At 40.0% G+C, this 24,838-nt stretch overlaps 1 protein-coding gene across 5 annotated transcripts in view; it reads left to right on the forward strand.

Moving 5' to 3' along the window:
* The window catches only part of plrdgb (PITP-less RdgB-like protein), a 69,104-nt gene that overhangs the window by 34,911 nt on the left and 9,355 nt on the right, over positions 1–24,838 (forward strand). For 3 of the 5 annotated variants that reach the window (XM_028984390.1, XM_028984391.1, XM_028984394.1), the window contains 10 exons: positions 733–803; positions 1,617–1,837; positions 8,507–8,696; positions 9,018–9,140; positions 10,259–10,425; positions 11,053–11,235; positions 12,913–13,055; positions 14,329–14,505; positions 15,569–15,724; positions 17,080–17,228. In XM_028984390.1, coding sequence (XP_028840223.1) covers positions 733–803; positions 1,617–1,837; positions 8,507–8,696; positions 9,018–9,140; positions 10,259–10,425; positions 11,053–11,235; positions 12,913–13,055; positions 14,329–14,505; positions 15,569–15,724; positions 17,080–17,228 — 1,580 coding nt within the window. The remainder of the gene's footprint in view (positions 1–732; positions 804–1,616; positions 1,838–8,506; positions 8,697–9,017; positions 9,141–10,258; positions 10,426–11,052; positions 11,236–12,912; positions 13,056–14,328; positions 14,506–15,568; positions 15,725–17,079; positions 17,229–24,838) is intronic. The other 2 variants (XM_028984392.1, XM_028984395.1) reach the window with 2 other exon arrangements.

Below are 24,838 nucleotides of genomic sequence, written 5' to 3' on the forward strand. Positions count from 1 at the left end.
TGTGTCATGTTAGCAATAACAGATTTAAATCAATCTTAAAGGTCTTACAGAATTCATTTATTCAGTTTTAAACTGCTGGTGTGTAAGTGATAGTCCTTGTTGCGACTGTTGCATACTCATTAACTACTCTACTACTTAGTACTGGAAGGAAATAAGTAAATGTCACTAATTTGCTAAGCATATTAATATGTAGATGAGCTCTGTCTTGTAGGCTTATTTATAGCCTGCTTGCTGCTACTGAGTTCCCTTCCAGCGTAACTTGACTTTGAAGTCAAACTGGGGTCAGAGGTGAAGGTAAATATTAATGTCAGGGACTGACTCTGCGAATCGGGCCGGAGTTTCAGAGTTTTGTTCCCAATCATCCTGACGGCGTTCAGCTCTTCTGGCATGCCTTTTGTGCCTTGTCCTTGTCTGATCCTTAACATGTCTGTCTTGTATCGCTGCGTAAACCTGATATTTGTATTCTGTTTGCGATAAGCTGTATGCGTGTGTTTCCATCTGTCCACCATGTCACTGTGACAGATAATTAAAAATTACTACATGACCATAACAGTGTAGGAAGTTAGAATTAGTTTTTTTTGCTGGGATATTTACTGTGGGATATTTACATATTTGAGGTTCATAGTATGAACACTCTTCACTACATTTTGAAAACATAAATACAGTTCTGTTGTCCAGCTCATTTTAAACTAATAGCTTTCAATACCCCTCTTTCTTTTCTCCCCCTCCCAGAGAGTCTGTACAGGCTGAGACATCCCCGTTGTGCACCACAGAGCAGCGTTGATGGCCTGGAGGATGTAGAGGTAAACACTGAAACTCTTAAAACATTCACTGCCCCTAGAAACCAAAGTGTACAAAGAACATAGTGAAAATAGTAAGTAATCGGCCATTAAACCATCAGCGGTACCAACACTGTGCCGCAGAAGGTAAGTCATAGCCAACCTGAGACCTTGATCCTTGTCTGTTGTATATACAGAATATATGACGGATTCAACAGCAGAGTCCATTACATGGCTCAGTCATTTAATCTCTGTGTCTAATTACTGCTAATGACAACGCTGGTACTCTGGGGGACATCCTTGTGATTAACGTTGCTAACCGACTACACTGGTGCATCATTATAGGGGACGAGATTGAAAGACATTCTTACGTTTGAATTGTTGAGTGACCTGGCAGCGACGTGACCCAGCCTCATTCTACAAGCACCCCAGCTATACTCCACCTAATTGGTTGTGTTCCACCACCACCCCACCTGATTGGATTACTGCAGTGCTTAATGTGAACCGAATTAGTCCAATAAGTCAACCTGATGGTGAAACCGACTGAAGGCCTTCAAATGTTTTCCTAAGACAAGGAATGTAAGTCTGGGAATTTTGACACAGTATCTGGTTTAAAGTGGTCGGTTATGGTGTGCACTCTGTGAAATGACTGTGGTGTGTAACACATTCAACTATAAATATGTGGCCATTTAGCTTCAAACTGTGACCCCTCCTGGCCTTCATCTAAGAGCAATTTCACACGCTGGGGTTGATGGCACTACTCAGGAATTTTGTACTGTGTTTGTTGGTATTTACCATCAACCCCCCCCCCTTTCCCACCCTCCATCATTTTTCTAGAGGAAGTGTCGGATGCGGCTGCTGATTCTAGTTGTGCACGGGGGTCATATCCTGGACTCGGGTGGAGGGGATGCAGGCAGTAAAGCGGGAGATGCTGCCACGCTGGCCTCCGTCCTAGACAGGCTGGCACATGCCCACTTCCAGGAAGCTGCAGATGGGTTGGTGGTCCGACTGGTGCCTTGCCCACCTGTGTGCACAGAGGCATTCTCCCTTCTGACACAGTGAGTGGCCATTACAGACACACACATACACATATAGGCTCAAATGAAATAATAACACCTAACAAGTTAGCATAATATTTTATAAGCTACTGATATTCGAACACAGGCGGCAAGTCACAGCATCACATCTTGCAACAATAGGTTTGTTAACAAAAATGAAAGCCCCCCCTTTCAAATCTAAATGAAACATTTATCACCGAATATTGCATTTGACTGCATCTACTTTTATTGCATAATTTGTCTAGATAAAATGGCCATTTTTTGAGAAAAGAACATCCTATATTTGGGTCAATAGAGTAAACATTGAAGGGTTTGCTGCAGAGATTTTAAACTGCTCTACTGTGTTTACATGGTATCATCATCATTCTAGGCAAATATTGCAGTATTCTTGTTTTCATCTAATCTTGTATGAGTTCCAGGAGCCTGAAACCAGGAGTGTAATTTCCAGGGGTGTAGGGAGGTCATGACCCTCCAAATAATCAGATCCAGCCAATATAAAGTAAACTTAATCTGGTTCATGCAACAAACACATATTAGGTCTGTGTTGTATTCTCAGACAATCAGAGATTATGAAGGGTGGGGCCTGAGTCGGATTGGCCATGGTCCAGATATTCCTGTACTGACCTAAGCTTGACAAGTACAACTTTTTAAAAACATTTTGGGCTCAGTTTTTTCCACACCTCAGACTAGTGTACTTTTCCATTTTAGTGCTAATCAAAACCCATCACAAAATGATAGAAATGAAAAATAATTTCATTACATGCAGCGATAAATGTGCTGGCCACCGCCCCTCTCCCCCCTCTGCCTTTAAGCAACAGGCAGCTGCAAACATTCAAGCTCGTAAATCACTTGAACATTTATTGTAATTAATTTTTTTTTAATCTTGTTTAAATTTCAGCTCAGTGAAGCACAAACAGAATTTCAATAAGTACCTTTCTTTTGCTTCAAATAAAAAACATTATGTTTACCAGATTGATATTTAATCATTTACAAGTCATCGAAAGTCAATCAATCAAGTCAATCAAACATTTTGTGCACCTAATTTTTGTGCTGTTGCACCTAAGAAAAAAGTTAAGTGCACCGGTGCAACCAGTGCAAAAAGTTAGTTTAGAGCTCTGAATCACATCATTCCAGTTAACAAAGTTATGAATTATCTTTCATAATCAGCTTGTTTATTTTCTTTAATCATTTCAATTATGTTTAATCACCTGGTAATGTAACCGCCCTGCCGGCTTTCTCTACCAAACCTTCGCTATTTGCCGTATATTTGTTAGTGCTAACTAAATGCTTGCTAACTGAAGTGTGGAGGCAGACATGAAGAGGCGGACAGACGACACCAACCACGTGCATAAAAAAATGGTCCTGACCAAAAGGAGGCAAATACCCATACTGCAACATTAGTTGATGATTTGTTGACTGGAGTTGGTTAGTTAGAAGTTGATTGCCAGCCTTGCCTCCTGTGAGGAAAAGCCGGAGACTGCCAGTAACGTAGCCTGCTGTCTAGGGCCAATGTCAGTTTCACTGAATTGTAACTTAATCATCTCACAGAGCGCAGTGGCTCCTCAGTGGCACCTCAGTGGATCGGGATTCGAACAGACTTAAGGTGAATGACGGTTTATGTCTGTAGGCTTGTTAGCTACAAAAAGATTGGTGGTGAGTTGAGGATAAACAGAAACATCTGGTTAGCTGTTCTCTGGTTTATCTACCAAAAAATGATATGTGGGGAAGGGGTATATGTGGGGAAGGGGTTTACTGATGTTGCAGTTGATGTTGGGGTTGGCAGTGTGCTCTGCTGTGTGCATTTGGTAAGTGGGGGGTTATCTTGATCAATGTTCAACACAAGGTTACGCCCTTGGCTGAAACGTATAATATAACTGGCATGTATGAGATCTGACTGACTTAAGAGGTTAAATCTGAGAACAAGGGTAAATAAAAACAAAAATAGACCTGAACAATAAACCAGTTCTCTTATCATAATGTCTTAATTGTGGAATTAGTCCATTTTTATCTTTTACGCACGGTACTTTTGAAGTTTTCCTGTCTTACCAATACTGTGGCATTCAAGAAAAAGTGAGGACGAGGCAAGTGATGAATATTTTACAGAGCCATATGTTCATCAGAGAACAAACTGCTGCCTGTTTGAGAAAGCTTGCTTACCCCCGAGTGTGAAAGTGCCCCAAACCTGTTTGATTTATTCATCAAAGCTTGTCAGTTCTCAGTAGAATCCCATGCTGCCAGGCTCTCAGTTGTGTTCACAAGCTGATATCAGATCGGAGGACTTTCTAAAAACGCTAAATCTCAGAGTGGAGACATCACAAAGTGTCGCGAATCAAAGGTGCCCAACGGGCAGCCTGGAACTTCTCAGTGGAAGCCTGGTTTGTGAGTCAGACACTTACCCCAACACAAGAGGCCCTTCACTGCCGTGTCTATGCCTCTCTGCTCAAGTGTTCTCTGTATCTGCTTGTTCCTTTGGCATTATGGCCTCAACATTAAAACCACTCAGCTTAACCTGCACTGTATGTCTGCATACTGTAGTCAGTGAACTAAATTACTAATAGATCCGCAGAGAGAACAAATAAACCAATAAACCAGTGGATGAAAAGAACTGGAATATCTAGTAAACAGAATGAAAAATGAAACTGACTACAAGGGTGGTTTAGCCTAGTGGGTAACACACTCGCCTATGAACCAAAAGACCCAGGTTCAAATCCCACTTACTACCATTGTGTCCCTGAGCAAGACACTTAACCCTAAATTGCTCCAGGGTTGGATTGTCCCTGTAACTACTGATTGTAAGTCGCTCTGGATAAGGGCGTCTGGTAAATGCTGTAAATTGTAAATGTAAATGTGAAATGACCTGATGAACCTGGTGAACTGATGAACAATGACAAAAGAATGCTGAAGGTGATAATCTGTGGATCTTTTTGATCACTGAATCATTCTGAACTGCCACAACCTCTGGTTGTCACCATGGTTGGTCACTGACATCACTGTGGTCACTGACCTGAAATAAGTTGAACCGTGCAAAGTCAGTGGGAGTTTGTTGTAGAAATTATGCATCTGCCATTGGCTAGCTGTCATCACAGCCACGTTTCTCTTGCTGTTTATTGATAGGCTGCTCCCTGAATAGGATTATATGGACTGATGTGAGGCTGCTTCTCACAGCACATTACACGCATGAGTAATATAAGTGTATAAGTGTAGTAATTTGAATCACCGATCACTGATTGTAGGGACTTCCTTTCGTAGGGAAGCAATGGTACAGGCATCTCACGGTATGGTCCATACTTTGGTTTTTGGGCCAAGGTTTCAGTTAATTTTTTTGTACATGTTTTGTGCATTTCTTGTGTTTGCCATGGTAGGTCTGTTCAAAAGATTCAAAAGCAAAAGCATTTTCAATAGACAGTTTTGCTGTGGAAAGCTGTGTTATGTGGTGGGGAGGCTGCACTTATTTGATCTAATTTTGTTGATATATATATGCCGCACTGGGACTTGGCGGCTTGTAATGAGCACAGCAACAGAACAGTAACAGTAATGAACGTGTGACTTGGATATTGTTTCATGTCTGAACATTTAGAGTCATTCAACCAGGCATAGAAATGTTGAAATACCAGGCATTAATAAACAGCAGGTAACCATCTCTTCACAGTTTGACTCCTTCTCTTCACGCTCCCCCAGAACGACTTCAACCCGACACACGGACCTGGCCTGTTACAGGTTACATTTTCTACCTTTTTCCTTGACTGTGCTTCTTTGAACATTTGTCTCTCAGCTCCTTTGCACCTGCTGGGGCGAGTGGGAGGAGGCACAATGGTCATTGGACATTAACTCGTGGTGAGGACTTGAGCTCATTGGCGCTTACTGCTTCACAGGCTCTGGTGCTACAGTGATGTCTCGCAGCCTTATGTGTGCTGTGTGTCCTAAAACCACACTGACATGACCAGCATTGCGGTTTTCAGCAATTAGTCCTTCAGTAGGTCTTCTGTGGATTAGTTTTGGATCATGCAGCCTAGTTTTCACTAGCCACTTGCATAAGAGATGTTTGAGCAGCAGTTGTCATCAAATATCTGCCATGTCAACATGTCAACTTCAGAAAACGGCTGTTCACTTCCTGTAAAACACACTAGCGACACACGTCTCTGTAAATCAGCAACTCTCACCTGACATGAGTGACAGCTAGAGATCTTTCCTCTCTGCTGTGTCACTCAGGTGATCTCAAGGTAGCATTTCCTCATCTCAACAGGTGACATTGTAATGACATAATCAGCGTCATTCACATCTGTCATTAATCAGGAAATGTTACAGACTATTTTATTCATCAGAAGGCCTGCAATGTAAGTATTTTAGTCTTAACGGGGCAGCTCTTTGAATCAGGATGTTAATTTTTACTGAATAAGCCCTCACTTACTCACTATCCGTAACCACTTAATCGTATTACTCAGGGTTGCAGCCCATCCCGGAACACTGGGCGCAGGGCGGGGACCCTCCACAGGGCGCACACACACAGTATTCACTCACACCAAGACAATTCAGTCACCAGTTCACCCAGTGTACATGTCTTTGGACGGTGGGAGGAAACTGGAGAGCCTGGATGTAGAGCATGTAAACTCCACACACACACAAGGTTCGAGCCTGGGTAAAAATGCACAGCTAGTGTAAAATGTATTTGTAGTAAAAAGTGAAAGGCATTATAGGTTAATCATGAACTTACTGACTAAACTAAACAAACCAAACATCCTTAAAATAAAGTTTTACGTATAATTTTTTAACATATGCAGAAAAATACACTGGTTCCAACAGTTTCCTCAGCATCTGGAACCTTTAGCTATTTTCCATCAATTTAATGGCTGTCTTAAATCACTTGCAAATCACAATGCAAAACAGAAATGTTTATGTTTGCTTATGTTTAAGTAATTTCAAATGAATCCCCTGCAGTAGAACTTAATGACAGTCAATTAACATCCTACTATGTAATCAAGTCCTCAAGCAACGAATGCAGCAGATTATCTCCAGATTCACTGACAGCGTGCACTTATTGTACATCTCTGTGCACATTTAAAAGCATTTCTGCTTTTTCTTTTACAATAAAGGCAGCATTTCTGAATAGAAATTTATGTTACGTGATGGCCCATGTATTCATATACGATTACCTCTATAACTGATGCTCCTTCATGGATGAGTGCTTCAGCAGCAGTGTAGTCTCACGCAGGCCTAGTGCAGCTCCATTGGATGATGTCAGAACTGGCTCTGTTGAAGGGGGATGGCAGATTTCTGAGTGAAGGTCAGGTACAACGTGTCGATGTTGGTAACCTCACATTCTGGTCCTGAATCATTTTGCCTGAATGTGTGATTTTATTTTAAAATGGCCTCCCCTTATCCGATAGTGCCTCCTGTCAAATTCATTCAGTCAGTTTACACTCTGAAGTGAATGTGGATAGCTGCTTTTCACCTGTGTGATAGGAGAAATAGGAATGGGGATTTTTAATGCGTGTTTATCAGTGAAAAGCTGTGAAAACTAACCCAGATATATGTACTTCAATAACGCCTGACACAAGTATATATATATATATAACATAAAAATTCATTCTTTTATGCTTTATACATATTTCTATACCTGTAGAAATGTGCTGGGTCTTTGTAGACAGTTTTATATGTTTTAAATTATCCCACAGATCTATTCTTGTATATGCTCAGCGTTCATTTAAGCTATTTGTTTTGCCTTTACACAATGTCCTTAACACATCCTTCAACTTTACAACATACCTTTTTACAGATTTTACAGAGTTTTGCACACCATGTTGGTAGTGCAGGCATCTATGTTTGTGTTTATGTGTGTGCGTGTGTGTGTGAGACTGTGCAACTGGACATTGAAATTGTGCCCCCTGGACTGTTAACACGCCTGGCATGACCTTCTACTTAGTGCCGCACTGCTGCCACATTTAGCAGCACAGCAGGAACCCGTCCCACGGGCCAACGTCCTTACTCTTGATGTGCTTACACAAAAAAATATGACATTTTAATGAATATGAAAGAAGGTGGTGGCACCACACACCTATTGCCATTATCCTGAACAGGGGTGTAAGAAATCATCAATGCTTGAGTGCCATGATTTCTTTTCTCTGATTAATTCTCAAAACATAATGTTGATTAAATAATAATAATTGTATTTTATATTATTAGTAACTCATTTATTATTATTACTATTTAATCAACATTATGTTTTGAGAATTAATCAGAACACACAGAACTTTCTGATTAATTCTCAAAACATAATGTTGATTAAATAATAATAATTGTATTTTATATTATTAGTAACTCGTTTTTTATTATTATTATTATTTAAAGTAGCATTGTTGTTACAAATGATTCAATGCTTTTTTATAATTTATACAACTGGTTGCTCCTCCTGGCTTTAATAAGAATGTGTTTTGCACAAATCAGTGTGGTGATTAATTATTATCTACATTGATATCAGGCCTTACATTACTTTCTTTGACTGAATATTTTAACAGTATGAAGTTTTCTGGGTGAATGATTATTTTATTACTATTTGTATTTGAAGTGAGTAAATAAATCTGACCCCATCTGACACATCAGTTATATCATATGAAACACCAAAAAACAGAAACCAGACCTCTCAAAAAATATGTTTCTTCTGTCATACCGTAGTTTGAACCCGTACAGCTATGATGAGAGCAGCATGTCGAGCAGTGTGGACCACTTGCCGCTGGCTGCACTTCCTCTCCTCGCCATCACTTCCCCTCGCTACCTGGAAGCTGTAGCAACTGTCATCACTCAGGCCAACCAGGTGTACCACAGTTTCCTTCAGTCTCCTGAGGGCCTGGGCTTCTGTGGACAGGTAGAGCATTATGGAAATGTAATCCGCTTCTGAAGTCTCCACAGGGGTCCTTCCCAGCATAAACATACACTTGTGAACTTTGTATTGCTTTTTGTGGATATATTTGCTGTTATTAAGCTATGCTGCTTGGTGAAGGAAAACAATTTTTTACTCTTGCAACTACAAGATGAAATGTCAGACATGATAATTGTGATCTTAGCATGGATTTATCTGTGAACATTATTTGTCATGACCATTCACAATGAATCATAATTGATGCCTAAAGGCATGGGCTAAAATGGTTATTAACACACACTTGTCTCTCTTGTCTGCGGTTTCTAGGTGTGCTTGGTGGCGGACTGTGTAGGAGGCGTCCTCTGTTTTGACGCTCTGTGCTTCAGCAGTGATCAGAGACTCAGTGGCCCCTGGGTCAGTAGCAGAAACAACAGCACTGAAAGTCTGAAGGTACTCTCCTTCAAAAAATATATATATATTTTACAACACAGTTTGATTCTTGTTATCGGTCATTTCGGGGATGTCAGGACACTGTCCAGCATCCCGCTGAAATTGTCAAATGTCAGTTCCTTGTGAAATTCAATGTAGTTTTATGCCTGGAAGTGCCTCCCATCAGATTTGCCTACTCTTCAGTAATGGCCCATGTCACATTGATATTGCCACCGCCTCAGGGGTGTCTGGCACACACAGAGTGACACTGACATATAGCCTGACAAACAGCCACCACCTGTGTCATCCTCCAGCAGCTCAGAGACTCCTAGTGAAGGAGAAAATAAAGAATGTGTGGAAACAGATAGGTCAATTTGCCACCTATTACAAGTCTTTAACCTTTACATCTGAGAGAATGCATCATTGGTGAAAACAGGCTCTTTTACAGAAACGTTAACAACATTGTCACCAAATCAGAGATTTATTGGGGCAGGGGTGGCCTAGCAGGTAAGGAAGCAGACCAATAATCAGAAGGTTGCCCGGTTCGAATCCCGATTCACCAAGGTGCCACGGAGGTGCCACTGAGCAACGCTGCTCCCTGGCGCCTTCCATGGCTGCCACTTGCTCACTAAGCGTGATGGTTAAAAGCAGAGGGCACGTTTCATTGTGTCACCATGCGCTGTGCTGCAGCGTTTCACAGTCACTTCACATTAAAATTATTTTAGTATGTTGGATTATCATGAAATTAGAATACCCCTCCCCGTTCTACACAGTGTGTTGAAAGCTGCACATACATCTGTGCTTTTAAAATAATTACTAGAACATCTGTGAGGCAAAACACTGTTTTTTGAAGGTGACTTCTGCAATACAACAGACTAGTGGTACTGTGGAAGCTGTAACACTGTGTTGAAAACTGAGGGCACTACTAATCTGCCACCATGCTCACTAGTGAAAGACGTCATCATGATTTTTTTGGTTTGTTAGATTTGATTGATCTGGTATTAATAAATAATAGCAAATAATTATTTTAAGAGATCTTTATGCTTTTAGTCATTACTAACAGCAGGATCTAAGTCGTAATGTGGTGGCCTGAACGTCCTTTTATGGCTGAAATATTTCCTGCATCCTCTGCTTTCCAGGAAAGGCAACAGGCAGCACCAGGAAGCCTCAGCCCCAACCTACTCGGCAGCAAACGCTTGAGCAAGAGCAACATTGATGTGTCGTCACCCAGTGAAGGGCCCTCCACTCCACGCCACCCGCTCATACGCAAACAGAGCGACTCGTGCAATGCAGATATCAGTAGCAGGTGGGACACCTTCAGTAAACATCAATTCAATATCTAAGTCTTCAAGACTGTTCCAGAATATCTTTTAGAAAAGCTTTACCATTTACCATTAGCAGGTTAAATGGTAACCACATAATATAGCAATGAGATTTGGAACGTATTTGTTTTCTGCTTCTTTTGGTTGTTCTCTATGCCTCAGTGACCGAATTCTAAGGTCATGGCCAAGAACGTCATTTGTCTTCAATGAACCCCTTTCCAAGAGTGCTTTCTTAGAACTACAAGACCATTTCTCAGAATAGCTCTCATGGTTTGAGCATGTGCCAGGTTTCTTTCTGTAACTTAAGGGCCTGGAAAATACTGCTAGTTGTCTTGAGATTTGTGTTTTGTCGGCATAGGCAGGTCACATGAGCCATTCATTTACCGGACCACGCAGAACTGGATTTATATCATTTTTTCTAGATTAGATTTCTGTATGAAACACACTTTACGGGCCAGGTATTTGTAAGACATTGTGTGGGGAGTGCTGATTAATGTCTTATAAAATATATCTTCTGGTTTTACTGAAGTAAACAAACACAAAAGGACTGCTTGCTTGTTGCCAGAGTATTTTGTAGAGGCTGAAGCCATCTTTTTGTTGGTGGGTCACAGGGTACTCAACTACGCTATGGATAACTTAGAGTCGCCAGTCCATCCCCTCTGCAGGTCTTTGGATGGCTTGAGGAAACCGGAGGACTCGGAGGAGACCCACACCAACACAGAAAGAGCATGCAAACACTGCACACAAAAAATCAAATGTTGGAGGCGTGATTCCAAACATCATTGGATCAGAAAGTAAAAGTTTGAACTCAATGTTAGACTAGAGAACAGGAAATTATCGCAACACTTTAAAAATTCTGATGATTAGTTTCATTTCTGAAGCTATTGGTATATATCTGAGGCATAAGGTAACACATGTATTGTCCATAAAACCAGAGCTGTAATGACCAGTGCAGGATTCAAGTTTTGCAGCTGTGCATTTCTGCTAATGGCCACATTTTTCACAGCGTGTGGGGAGTTGTTTTAATTTTTAATTTCCCTAATGGGGCATTCACTGTCTCACTCACACTTTCATCTAATGTCCATGTACAAATTGGGATGAAATTGCCACATTTGTTTTCTGCTTTGTGATGGCGGGTTTATAGGTTGTTTCTGCTGAAAATTACAGTTTGTGGGACAGTTTGCACAGTTTGTGGGAATTAATGGCTACCAAGAATCATCCATCATTTTGCCGGCTGTCTAAAAATAACTGTGTCCTTGTGTGTTTACACACACTGTAATCAAAGTGCCTTGTTACAAGCACTGAAAGAACATTTGAGCCAACAATGGCCTTTTTGATTTTAGAGATGGGGTGTGTGTCTGTGTGTGTGTGAGATCTCACTTATGAGATGTCAGATCAGCATGAGCTCCAGGAAACAGCCAAACAAATAATATTCATCTGGCTCTGTTGCCATGGGTGATATTCCACGTCTCCACATGCTACTTCCACACGGTGAGCGACACAAAGCTGCGCTGCATGAGGAAAATTCAGATGAATCACCCCCCCATTTTTCACAATAATTGCACACAGACAGGGATTTTGTGTAGTTGCTTTTACAGTCCATGTGTGATTAAATATGCATGCTACCTAACACACTTACCATATCATACACAGTTTATTATTATACTGATTATACATTAACAATACACAGTTTAAAAACCAAGGGGACAAGGACAGTGAGGGGACAGGAAGTGAATGAATATGTCATTTTTTATATTTAGTAACAATATAGTCTGATCATAGTTCCCCCTTCAACATCCAGCACTTGGTACTTGTCAACAGATATACACAGATTGTCAACAGATATGCTCAAATCCGGCTGTTAAGTAAAGAGACTTCATCTGATGTAGGTAAAAGAGAGTAGAAGAGGAGATGTTTTTTTCAAAGAAAGATTTTGCTCAGTCAGTCATTAACACGCTCACTTTATAGTCAAACGTGTTGGCTAAATTGTCTGCTCTAGAAGTTTGGTTCCACTGTCATTCATAAGAAAAATATCCTAGACCTAAAAATGAGAGTGTATTATGTGTTGGTGTGTATTTTGGGGGGGAGCATGGGGCCCAAAGATAGAAAAATGATTTACTTTCTAGGGGCCCAAAATTGCTAGTGGTGCCTCTGACTATTGTCATCAAACGATTCATGAGATGTTCATTAACGTCCCTGTTGTCTAACTAAAGGTGGTGGGGAAAAGCCACTTTTTTTTTGTTATTTACTTAAGTTTTGTTCTATAATGTATAAAATACAAGACATATAAATGAGTAGGTGTGTCCAAATTTAAATTGCGATTGAGTGCCATTGTTGACACAAAGTATTTTTTAATTGTAAAAGCAGTTTATTGTCATCAAATAAACATTCCCTACATTCTAACTCTTGAGTACATGTGCATTGTTGCAATTTTACATCCTCCACTTCCTGTCCCCTTGTCTTGCTCTCAGTCTGTTGCAGGGAGATCTGGGTGGCTGCCGGATAGCGTTGCACCCCGGTTCTTTTGACTTTGAGGTGTCGGACTGCTTTCTTTTGGGCTGCCCTCTGGGACTGGTGCTGGCAATGAGGAAAACAGTCCTTCCTGCTCTGCAGGGTGGGTATTACACATGTAATCTGACAGTAAAACACCTGCTTGTATATGAGCCTGTGCGTCTCAGCAGAAAGGGGCCAACTCTGACTCATACAAAGCTGAAATGAACGGAGCCCATTTTCCCCGGTAGCAAAAATATGTTTGTCACGGGCACAACGAATTTCGGCACCGTGGACTGAGAATATGGGTGAGCCCAATTGCAGGAGAGTGCAAAGGAGACGGTGAGTATTGGTTTACTCTACGAGCGCGAATCCACTGAGCTTTGGCGCTCGAGTAAAAATAAAAATATGCAAAATATGAACAGAACAGCATCAGTGTCAATGAACTCAATGAATGAGCACTGACCTCAGGGCAGTTGATTAAATTGCCTGTTCCCACCTTCCCGTTCCCGTCACGTGTCGCAGGTGTGCAGTGTTACGTGACAATGTTGCTCTTAATAGTCATTAACAATGCTGAAAAATAGAACTGTGCATTTGATTGGTTCTCATCATGATTGGTTCTCGTTCGAACATCAAGCACAGTGCATAAATCCAAGGACACAATTTTCTATGTTCACTGTGCCTCATGACCTTAAACCTTAGGAAGGGAGGAGATGTAGATTTTTATAAGCCAGTAATCACCATATCTACGTACGCATTTTAAATAGTAAAAAAAACTGACTGCAATGCTCTGTTTGAGATCAAGTTTAGGAAATTATTTTTTCAGCATGTATTCTGGTTTCAGAGATCACAGCTCATACCAGTGAGCAGACGTTAATTGGCCATTGTTAACCCTTAATTGGCCAAAGAACCAAGACAACCTACCCAGGCAGCCGTAGCCAGTGGGAAAATACACCACAGATAATTCTGTGGGTTTTTGTATGTCCCTGCAAGACCTACTTTGGCAGGAAGGGTAACATTAGACTAGATTTTGATACATATTCTACAAAAGTGTATACTGTAGATGTATGCTATTCTTAAGGTAATTTGCAAATGTCCTTGTTTGCTGTGATTTTTTTTATACATTAAACCTTTAGATTATCTACAGGGATATTACAGCCATTAACAGCAATTTCGAGCTACAATAGTCATTTACAGCATTATTAATATTGATGGAATGTTTTATCAATATGATTTCATGTTAATGAAATAACAAAATCTGGGCATTAGTAAACACATAATATGATAACTTTATAAAAAAAAAATAAAAAAGAATTAACACTCCAGGGTTGAAATTTAGAATTCTGTGCCCTATAAGAAGTTAATATAATGCGTGTATACTGTCTTTTCTTTCTCAGTACCTCAGCTTCACCCAGCCTGCGCCCAGCTCTTCAACCTCTTTTACCCATCAGACCCCTCTGCCTCCCGCCTGGAGCCCCTGCTCCACCCAGCGTTCAATGAACTGCCTCCATTTGCTGTTCCTCGATACCAGCGTTACCCTCTTGGTGATGGACGCTCCAATCTGATTGGTGCGTGTGAGTAGAACTCATTCTGTGTCACACTACAGCAGCGGTGTCATCTCAGACAATAGTGCAATTGAAAGGAAAACCTAAAAACTGACGCACATTCTGTGTTAAAACATTTTACAAAATCATTTTTGATTTTGATCGTTGGCAATTTTTCATGTCTTGTTTACCAGAGGGAAAACACTGATGCTGACTTGGAAGGAGCAGTCTAAGGACACACACATACACAATATACTTGCTCACACACTGCAAACAAATGCCCGCCAGTCCGATCAGTATTCAGCGGCCTTTGCCAATGACGTCAGAGCCAGGAAATGTTTGCAAATGAGACTGATGTCTGTCTCTTGCTTTTGTCGTCTAAATGTGCTCCAGTTCTCTTTGTGCTTGAGTTTTTTCTTATTATTTTTTCAAGATGTATTTTCCTCTTCTGCGTGGCTGTGGAGAGGCTCAGTTTTTCCAGGTCAGCATGTTCTGTAAGATAGTGTAGATGTGTCCTCGTGTGAGGCATATGAATACAGTACAGGGGTTAGTTTTTCCCATTGCAAACACTGCCCTGAAGACACATACAGGCCTGCCTGGGGCAGGAAAGGAGAACTCCTGCCGTTTCACTCATCCTTCACTCTCACACTCTCTTTCATCATGTGGTTCTTTTACTCTCCCCAACTGACACAACCCATGCCTATTCACTTACATTCCTCCCTCCCTCCTTCCCTATGGCGATGTCCTTTTCTCCGTTTTAGTCGTTCCCTTTTCCCAGACACCCTCCATCTGACTTAGTCTGTCTGTCAGACTGTTTCTGTCTATTTAAAAACCACTGCATCATACTTACTCTCTATAACGCCCCCCCATTCTCTCACGTTCTCAATCTGACTCACATACTCATTGGGTCCCACCTCACATTCATTCTCATTCACTATGTAATTATGGCTTCTGTCTTTACCCAATGTGTCTCACATTCTGTTTATTGACTATTCTGGGATATCAGAATATATATTTATGCGTGATGAATATAGTCTAATGTAATATGTGATGAGGTTTGTTTTTTGTTCTTTTTCTCCCCTTTCCTTTTCAGCTGAAACACTTTTGAAGCACCCAGCTATAGAACTGGGCACTGACATTCCTGCAGGGGGGAATGGAAGTGGCACCATCCCAAACCGAGTCAGTCAGCCTGGCATTAACAGCCAAACCCCAGGGACCTCACATCAACCCACCGCCAGCTTTACTGATGGTAAATGAGGGGGGGGGGGGGCACTCGACTGAGTGGCCACTTCACGGCACACCTGGCCAACAAACTGTGCTGTTTTCTCTTTAAACGCCGCTACGCATTTGATTGACTTCATCTGATGTAATTGTTCCAAAATTACCCATCTGACACTCCAATCAGACTCAGTGAAAAAATTTCACTCCATTTGCTCTTCCTGGTCCATCATGAGAACTATAGTGATCAAGCAGTTTTGTCATGTCAGGCACTCAAGCTACTTTTGTCCGTGATTTGGCAATTCCTGCAAAAGTCAGAATAGTCACTAGTTTTATTGTGTAAGTCATATTATAATCGTGATATTTTAAAGATATTATGTAATATAGTACATGTGCACTTATACACTCTATAACAGTATACATATTATATACATATTATACATACATATTAGATAATAATATAATAATTTTGTATTATTATAACTATTATTGTGGTTTACAATGTTTTTCTAGGTACTTTATAGCATCTTTTCCTCTGGGATATTCATTCTGAAGTCCCTGTCAAATATACCTGAATCAGTCTAGAACCACATGCATACTTAGACTTAGAGAGGCACTTAAAGAGGCACACACGACTTGGATGCAGTCCCGCATGGCTGCTGATCCCCCTGTACTACTGGGCAGGCCTTTTTTCGGAGGAGAAATTCAGTAGCCAACTGTACGCAGTTTTACTGTCTGTGACCACAGGTCTGATAGGATGTGTGATTGGGAGAGTACTAGAGTGGGGTGATATCCTAACACACGTTCCAGTGGGAATTGATGAGGGGATGGACACTTCAAAGCTTTGTGAGTCAGCATTTAGAGTTTTACGTAACAGCATTTTGTGCGTGACCAGATCTTCACAAGTCATTCATTTGTTGACTCTTTATTGTCATTGGTGTTAATGGCTGTTTTTGCCTGGCACTCTACCATTGAAGAAAAGGGTTATTTATGTCTGTGGTAATATTTACATATCTGCCAAAATTACCCACCAATATGTTTAAAAGGGGTTAAAGAAAGAGATACTGTTGATTCATCTGGCAATATCACTTTAAGAAATGGCAAAATGTTGTGTATGTTTACACTGGAGCAGTGGGACCCGCAGATGGCAGGTTTAAATGCTGGTTGCCACTGCATGGTTGTAACCTGTAATCATGGCAGCGCTGATTTTCAGCAGCGTGATCATGATGAGAGGCTTCTGCACTAATTGTTGCCCACCGGCTCAAAACACAAATGCAAATGTAATCGAATCATTTCGAGAAATGCATTCATCACAGCTTTTAATTAAGAAATGATACCTGCATTTGATTACTTTACCTGCTCTGTGCTTTTCTGCCTGTGGTTTAGTTTGCAGTCAGTGGTGGGGACACAAGAGGCTGGACTACGTGCTCTTCTGTCCGGATGTGCTGACCACATTCCCCACAGTGGCACTGCCCCACCTCTTCCATGCGTCCTACTGGGAGTCTACCGACACTGTGGCATTTATCTTGCGGCAGGTGAGAGAGCCTCAGCATGGTTTCACACACTCTGGCTGCACATGCCCCAGCTCTAATCCCTTATCAGAATCTACAGATTTCATCATTTAGATGAGAATTACATTGTTCTGCATTTTCAGTCAAAGTAAACATTGTCATCTTAGCAATATACAGTCCAAAATGCAAAAAAACGACATGACAAGGCCCCAGTGAGACAAGAACAAATAGGACAGTTGTCATATTTACACGGAGTAGTAATATGTACAGAATGAAGGCATATATAGAAAGAATAAATATCTTTGTGGTTTAATCAAGAAGTGAGATAAATATATGTAAGCTTTTCGTCTGGAAAGAATTCCTGAGAATGAGGTTGTGTGCGAAACAGCATGTTTATCACCGAGAGCAGTGCTGTCTAAAGTGCAGGGTGCAGTACAGTCAGTTAAAGGTACCCTATTCTGTTTTTTTTGGTCCTCTTAAAAGAAGATGTTCTGTAGCAGAGTTAGAGATGTTACAATGATCTTGGCAGTTGCTTTTACAGTCGGTTTCAACTGGTTTAGGTCAATGGCTCCACATGGAGAAGCAGCTGGTCAGAATGCTCTCAGTAAAACATGCCCCTGTAAAACATGGTGAGGATGGGCAGGGGAAGGTTGACCAGCATCAGCTTTCTCAGGAAGGGGAGACGCTGCATTCTGGAGATGGAGGTGGTCCAGGTGAAGTCTTCTGCTATATGAACTCCCAGGAACTTGAAAGTGGGTGGTAGTAGGGGTGGTAGTAGCCTTATGGGTAACACACTCGCCTATGAACCAGAAGACCCAGGTTCAAATCCCACTTACTACAATCATGTCCCTCAGCAAGACACTTAACCCTAAGTTGCTCCAGGGGGGACTGTCCCTGTAACTACTGATTGTAAGTCGCTCTAGATAAGGGTGTCTGATACATGTGGTGCTACTGTGGTTTGAATTATTGATGGGATAAAAAAAAAATCATAAAAACAAAATATTTTGTTGATATATTGGTATGCAATATTGATGTATTGACATTTAAAATGAATACTCAAATGCATCTATAAGAAACTGTGGTCTTACATTTAAAACTTATAGTAAAAATACAGTGATTTACTTTTTTTCTTTATCAGTTGGACAGTCATTAATATTGTGTTAAAATACTATAAATAAATACATTTTGGTGTTATGATTTATGAAAAAATATTTTGCTCAAAAAGACATTTGCAACTAAAACGGAGCCCTCATTTGTCTCATTCAAATCCATTACCCTGAGATAATTTGCTTGAGTGCTTTTTATTATGTATACTGATATACTAATTACTCCAATTTTTTTGGTGAACAAAGAATGAATGACAGCAGTTGGGCCTGTAAAGTACGTTTTTCCTTCACCACTGTGATAATAAGTTCTCAGCAGAATCTCTGGAGTTTTTCCCCATGGTTCTTCACTCTGCCCCAGTTCCACTTTGTTTCTGTTGTTTGCCTCAGTCTCCTGTGTTTTCTTTATGGAGCCCATTAGACTGACGGCTGTTTCTTCTTGGATCTCTGCCCCTGGTGTCGGTGAAGAGTGTTGACCGTACTCTCCAGTCTAGTTTACTTAATAAGGAAGATGTTTGCCTAAAGTGTGGATTGACCAGGCAAGAATGATGGAATGATGGCTGAAAGGCTAGTGAAAGCACATCCAATTAAATCTAAATATTCCAGGGTGGCCTGTTTTTACCCATCAGGAGAGTTTCGTATGAGGAATGTCAGATACATTTTTAACAATGAATGATTATCCCACGTTTAATAAGCTAGTTAAGGTTGGGTGCTTTGGTAAAGGAACCTAAACTGGTCTTTCCTTTTTCACTCTACAAACACAACACAAATAAAATGCTGAAAGAAAGGTGTCATCTTTAACTTTTTATGCAAAGGTGCCCAAACTTTTACATGCAACTGTAACTATTTGTGGCAAACTTCAGCAGACCAATACTGCTGTGGAGGGCCGTATTGCTCACTGTCTTTCATTGTTCAACACACGCTGAGGAAACCTACATTAAACAGTTAATGAATATTCATGAATGGTACTGAAGCTATGATACAGTATAATATGAACAAAGCTCTTTTCATCTCTGGGACCTGTCAGCATGTCCAGACACTTATTCCATTTTTTAAAAGAAATATACACTGTCTATAGTGCTGATTCCTGATGTATCAAAGGGTTAAAGTAGTAAAGATCGGTAGTTTATTGACATTTGTCTATTGTAACAGGTTAATTCAACTACAATACAATTTTAAGTCATTTAGAAATTCTCTTGTCTAAGAAAAGGAATATTTTGAATTGAAAATATTACAAAATGAATAAGAAATAATCATTAACAAGGTTAGAAATAATGATGTAGTCAAACAGGTTATTTTATTGCTTATTTAATCAATGCAATGGTTTTCAGCTATTCTAAGGTCATTGCAAAATAATTAATTTCTCATAATGAACAAAGCTTTTAAAGTTACACTAGTCTGGATTGGACTGGAGTTTTTAGCAATGTGATGTAATAGCAATGGACAAAACAATTGCTCCCTGTCAAAAATGAGGACAGTTTAACATTAAACGTTTGAATAGTACTGTAGGTTGCTGCTGAATCTTGAGACTTTGTCAGTTTCAAAGATTATGAATTTTTTGTCTGTGCCTACCTACAATATGTTTTTGCAAGCAGTGCTGTAAAACTCTTCTATCGCAAAAGCAGGGAAACTTAATTTATATGTCAGCGTGGACTGCTGCACTCAACCCATCATTCAGTCCCTGGAGAAAGGGAGACTGGGGAAGGAATGCATCTCAAAGGACTGTTTCATTATGTTGACTTTGGCATGCCGCATGAGATTTACGTGTCACCTCTGCATAATGGAAACACAGCAATGCTTCAAGGGAATTGTTTTTCTTATGCATTCTTTCTCCTGCAGTTCCACATGCATCAGATTTATTAGCAAAGACTGCAAATGCCAAAGACCAGTAGATTTTTTGTGAAAACGTTACAGCTGAGTTGTGAACCTAGTTTTCAAGGAATTTTTTTTATTTATTTAGACTAATTCCTTCCAAATGCCTTTAGAGATTAGTGGTATTTGTGGGAAATGTAATTTATTTGCATTGATCCCTTGATTATTGCATTCGGGAGTTCTAGTAACAGCAAAAATGCTCAATCTCTGTATTGGATATCAGTGCATAATATATATTATAATATACTAATATAGAATGTATGACAGATGAAAACTGTTTATTAACCGGTACATGCATCAATGAATCAGACTTTATCAGAATTATGGCCATTTATACAAAACAAATATATTAAATTAATACATAAAATAAACACGGCCTGAATTGTCCATTACAGCATGACAGTTTACAAATGAGTATTTATTAACAGAGAAATGATAGATGTCATGGTCAAATTTAGTAGTTTAGTAGTTTGTACAGTCCCTGTAGTTTTGTCACTTCTGTACAAATTGACCTCAAGTGCCGCTGAAATATTTTTCTGATTTCTTTCAAGAAATGGATCATTTTATTCCCAACAGCTTTTATAATAAAGTTTCAGTGCAAAACAAAAGTCAAAAAGTATTCTAATATTCAAAGCTTGGTAAATCCCATTAAGTCAATTTATGCAAAGACTTAAGTGTTGTCGCCTTGTCATATGAGCTTCACCTGTAACTAATAATGGATCAGTTAGATGTCAGGTGTGTATAAAAATATCCCCAGTACCAAGGTTATTATAGTTAACGAAAATGAATGATAAAACTAAAACTAGAATTGAAAAAGCATTTTCGTTAACTGAAATAAAGAGTTAAAAAAAAACCGAAAACTAACTGAAACTGTTTTGTGTGAATACAAAACGAACTTAAACGAACTAATATTATAGCAAAAACGTCCTTCGTTTTCGTCTTTGTAATAAGCCTTTTGGGTTGAATTAAAATCTATTTACTTCACGCTGCCAGTTTTAAGCCAGGTGTTTGACCAGTATGGCAACACGTATTCTGTGATGTCAAGTGTCCATAGTCTGTCCGTGACGCCGCCGGCTAGCGTGATGGCTGCAGCGAAAGTCGGAAGAAAGTGGAAGAAAGTCCTATTTGGGATTTCTTTGATTATGACAGTGGCAAAAATAAAAGTAAGTGCCTTGTTGTAGAAGCAGGTGATACAATATGTGGAATACTTCTCAAGGGGAAAAACCCCACGAATCTGAAAGTCCATTTGAAAAGCTCACACAAAAAGGCGAACCAAGAGTACCTGGACAAGCTAGCCTCTCGCCCGCCCTCCCCCGAAAGAGAAGCGGTAGCCAGGCCAGGTAACATGGGAAAGGAACGTGATACTACAGCATCCATAATGGACTGCTTCCACCGCCGACCAAGTAGCTGCTGGCTAGTAAATATGCAGGAACACCACAAATGAGAAGAAGCATTGGTAAATATGTTTATTAAGACTGGAATGTCTACACGACTGTGTGACTCGATTACCTTCAAAAAGTTCACCACTTCACTCGAACCAAAATTCAAAACACCCGGAGCTGCAAGAGTCAATAACCTTATCGGAGCTAAGATGGATAAGGCTATTCTGGTGATTTTGATTCATGCACCTGACAAATATCCTAATTTACAAAAAAAAAAAATAAAACTAACACTGTAACTAATAAAAACTAAACTAAAACTAAGCAATTTCAAAATATCAAAACTAATAAAAACTAGTAAATCTGCCTCTAAAAACTCATTAAAACTAACTGAATTTGAAAAAAAAAACTAAACTAAATAAAAACTAAAACTAATGAAAAATACAAAACTATTATAACTGTGCCCAGTACACTAGACCTTCACATCAACTGCAACTAGACCTCTGCAAGGTCTAAAGTGTTGATTATCAAGAGGCTGAAGACCAGATCCACTGCTGATGTGGCAGACACCTTCAATGTGTCTCAACATCAAGTACAGCGGATTAAAAAAAAGATTTGAAGAGACTTTGTTGGCTTGAAAATCCAAGGCCAGACCATTTTTCACTGCAGCAGAGCTCCACGAGACCTGGTCACCTGAAGTCCCTGTGTCAACCAGAACAATTTGTCGGATTCTGTCTCGAAATGGCCTCCATGGTTGAATCAGTGCCCAGAAGCCAGCACTAAACAAAAGACAATTGAAAAACTGTGGCATTTGCAAAGGCCCACAGCCTGCTAAAAGGATGGACACTTCTGTTGAATCAGATATTAGAAGAAAGTCAGATGAATCTTCTGTTGAATTACACCACAGTTGCCGCAAATATTGCAGGAGACCTACTGGAGCCCACATGCATCCGAGATTCACCCAGAAAACAGTTAAGTTTGGTGGTGGAAAAATCATGGTCTGGGGTTGTATGTGGGTGTGCGAGAGATCTTCAGGGTGGAAGGTAACATCAATAATCTGAAATTCCAAGAAATCTTAGCTACCTTTTATATTCCCAACCATAAAAATTCTGCAGCAGGATTGTGTCCCATCACATGCTTCCATCTCCTGATCAAAGTTCCTCAAGGCGAAGAAGACCAATTTAAAACCGTGGAGAATAGGGTAAAAAAAACTCTCTCTCTCTACACACAAAAGCACTGTATTCAAACCACTTCAACTTGATGTTACCTGGCAGAAAGAGGTATGGTACAATAGAGGTTAAAAAGATGAGCAGTTTCTAATTTATTAACTCCAGTAGATTATTATTGCAGTTACATGTGAATATTGTATGTAAAAAAGGTACCAAAGCTACAGAGAAAACCAAAATGAAAAGAAAGAGTAAAGGGAGAGAGAGAAAGAAAAGCCATTAAGAAAATAGGTAAAATAGGAAAGACTCAGTTACTGATGCAAAAATTTCCCTCAGCTCCTGATAGAAAAAAAGATGAAAGTCCCCGACCACAAGTGCAGAATTTGGGGTGTTAGTAGCCTAGTGGTTAACACACTCGCCTATGAACCAGAAGACCCGGTTTCAAATCCCACTTACCATTGTGTCCCTGAGAAAGACACTTAACCCTAAGTTGCTCCAGGGAGACTGTCCCTGTAACTACTGATTGTAAGTCGCTCTGGATAAGGGCGTCTGATAAATGCTGTAAGGTGTTGAATCCCTACGCAAAACAAAGCTGCAGAAACGTCATGGCCCTGCGACGTCCCATCTTACTCCAAGATGCTCCAGGATTGGCCAGCCCAGTCACCACACATGAACTTCATTGAGCATGTGTGGGGTAGGATGAAAGAGGAAGCATGGAAGACAAGACCAAAGAATATTGATGAACTCTGGGAGGCATGCAAGACTGCTTTCTTTGCTATTCCTGATGACTTCATCAAAAAATTGTATGAATCCTTGCCAAACCACATGGATGCAGTCCTTCAAGCTCATGGAGGTCATACTACATTTGGATCTCACAGCACCATACTGCTTAATTTGCTGAAATTTTTGTGTTTGCAGTAAATATGTCCAATTTCTGTATAGGCGACAAAACTACAATTTGACCTTTCCGACTCGATTAAATGATAAATCTTTTTTCAGTGAAACTAATTCATTTCAATGCATTAAACATCATTTGGTAGGGTTTTATTTTTTCATATGAGCTATTTCTAACACCAATTGATTAATTAAAAATCAGGTTAATACCAGGTGTTTCTACAAAATAGATAAGCGACAAGACTTTTGTCAGGAACTGTTTTGTTGCTCAGCAAAATCATTCCGGCAGTGGTGTATCCTTATACCCTTACATTGTAGCTGTAAGCAGTGAAATTATGTCTACAGAAATATGCCAGCAGGGTGGTATTCCTATCAAAACACATGTATAATTCCTCATTTCTGCATCTGATTTCTTCTACTTTCGTACGAGAACTGTTTGTAGTGGTCATATGTTATGCTTATTTCATTCATAATTGACTTCAATTTAAGCTCTTTTTTTTAATGCACTAAGACATTTAAAACCATGACCTAATGAACAACTTGCATCACAGATCAGAGGAAACACTGAGGGACACAGTGCCAGCAGGAGAATTGAAGCAATCTGTAATTCCAGAGCTGCTGTTTTCTGCACAATCGAATCATTGACAAACAGGTTTATATTTAATTGATCTGTAATGATGTTGCTTTGTCCTTTTACAATACAAGACATTAGAGTAGAAGAAAACATTTTAATAAACTTCTCGTAATGTCATGAACTGATTCTGAACCAGGCAACAGTTTTCCCCTATTTTCCAGCAGATCCCAACCAGCTACTTTTGGCCAACTTATTACCCAACCATAAGGCCATCCTCTCAACCACGTCAATACATCTTCTGCAAATGACCATCATGAAGCTGCTCTTCTAATGATTTTTTACAGCATGTCAATCGATGACAGTCTAAACCATGTCAAAGCAATATTTCTTGCCTCCAGACACACGTTAGGCTGTTATGTTACAGGTTAAAATGCTGTTTCCCTGAATTTTTCCATTCTGTAGATAGCAGGTGTCAAGCTACTTTTATGAGCATTTTTATTTTTCTTCTATGCCAATACTAGGCTCAGATGTGAGTGGGGTAGAATTGTCTGAAATATATTTTAAGTGCTCTCTTTTCTATTAATTCATATTCAGTTTCAGTATGGAGTTTAAGTCTGGTTTACAGCCTCATTTGCTTGCCTCTAGG

The sequence above is a fragment of the Denticeps clupeoides genome, chromosome 6 (assembly GCF_900700375.1).
Source record: "Denticeps clupeoides chromosome 6, fDenClu1.1, whole genome shotgun sequence".
In the NCBI taxonomy this organism is placed as follows: domain Eukaryota; kingdom Metazoa; phylum Chordata; class Actinopteri; order Clupeiformes; family Denticipitidae; genus Denticeps; species Denticeps clupeoides.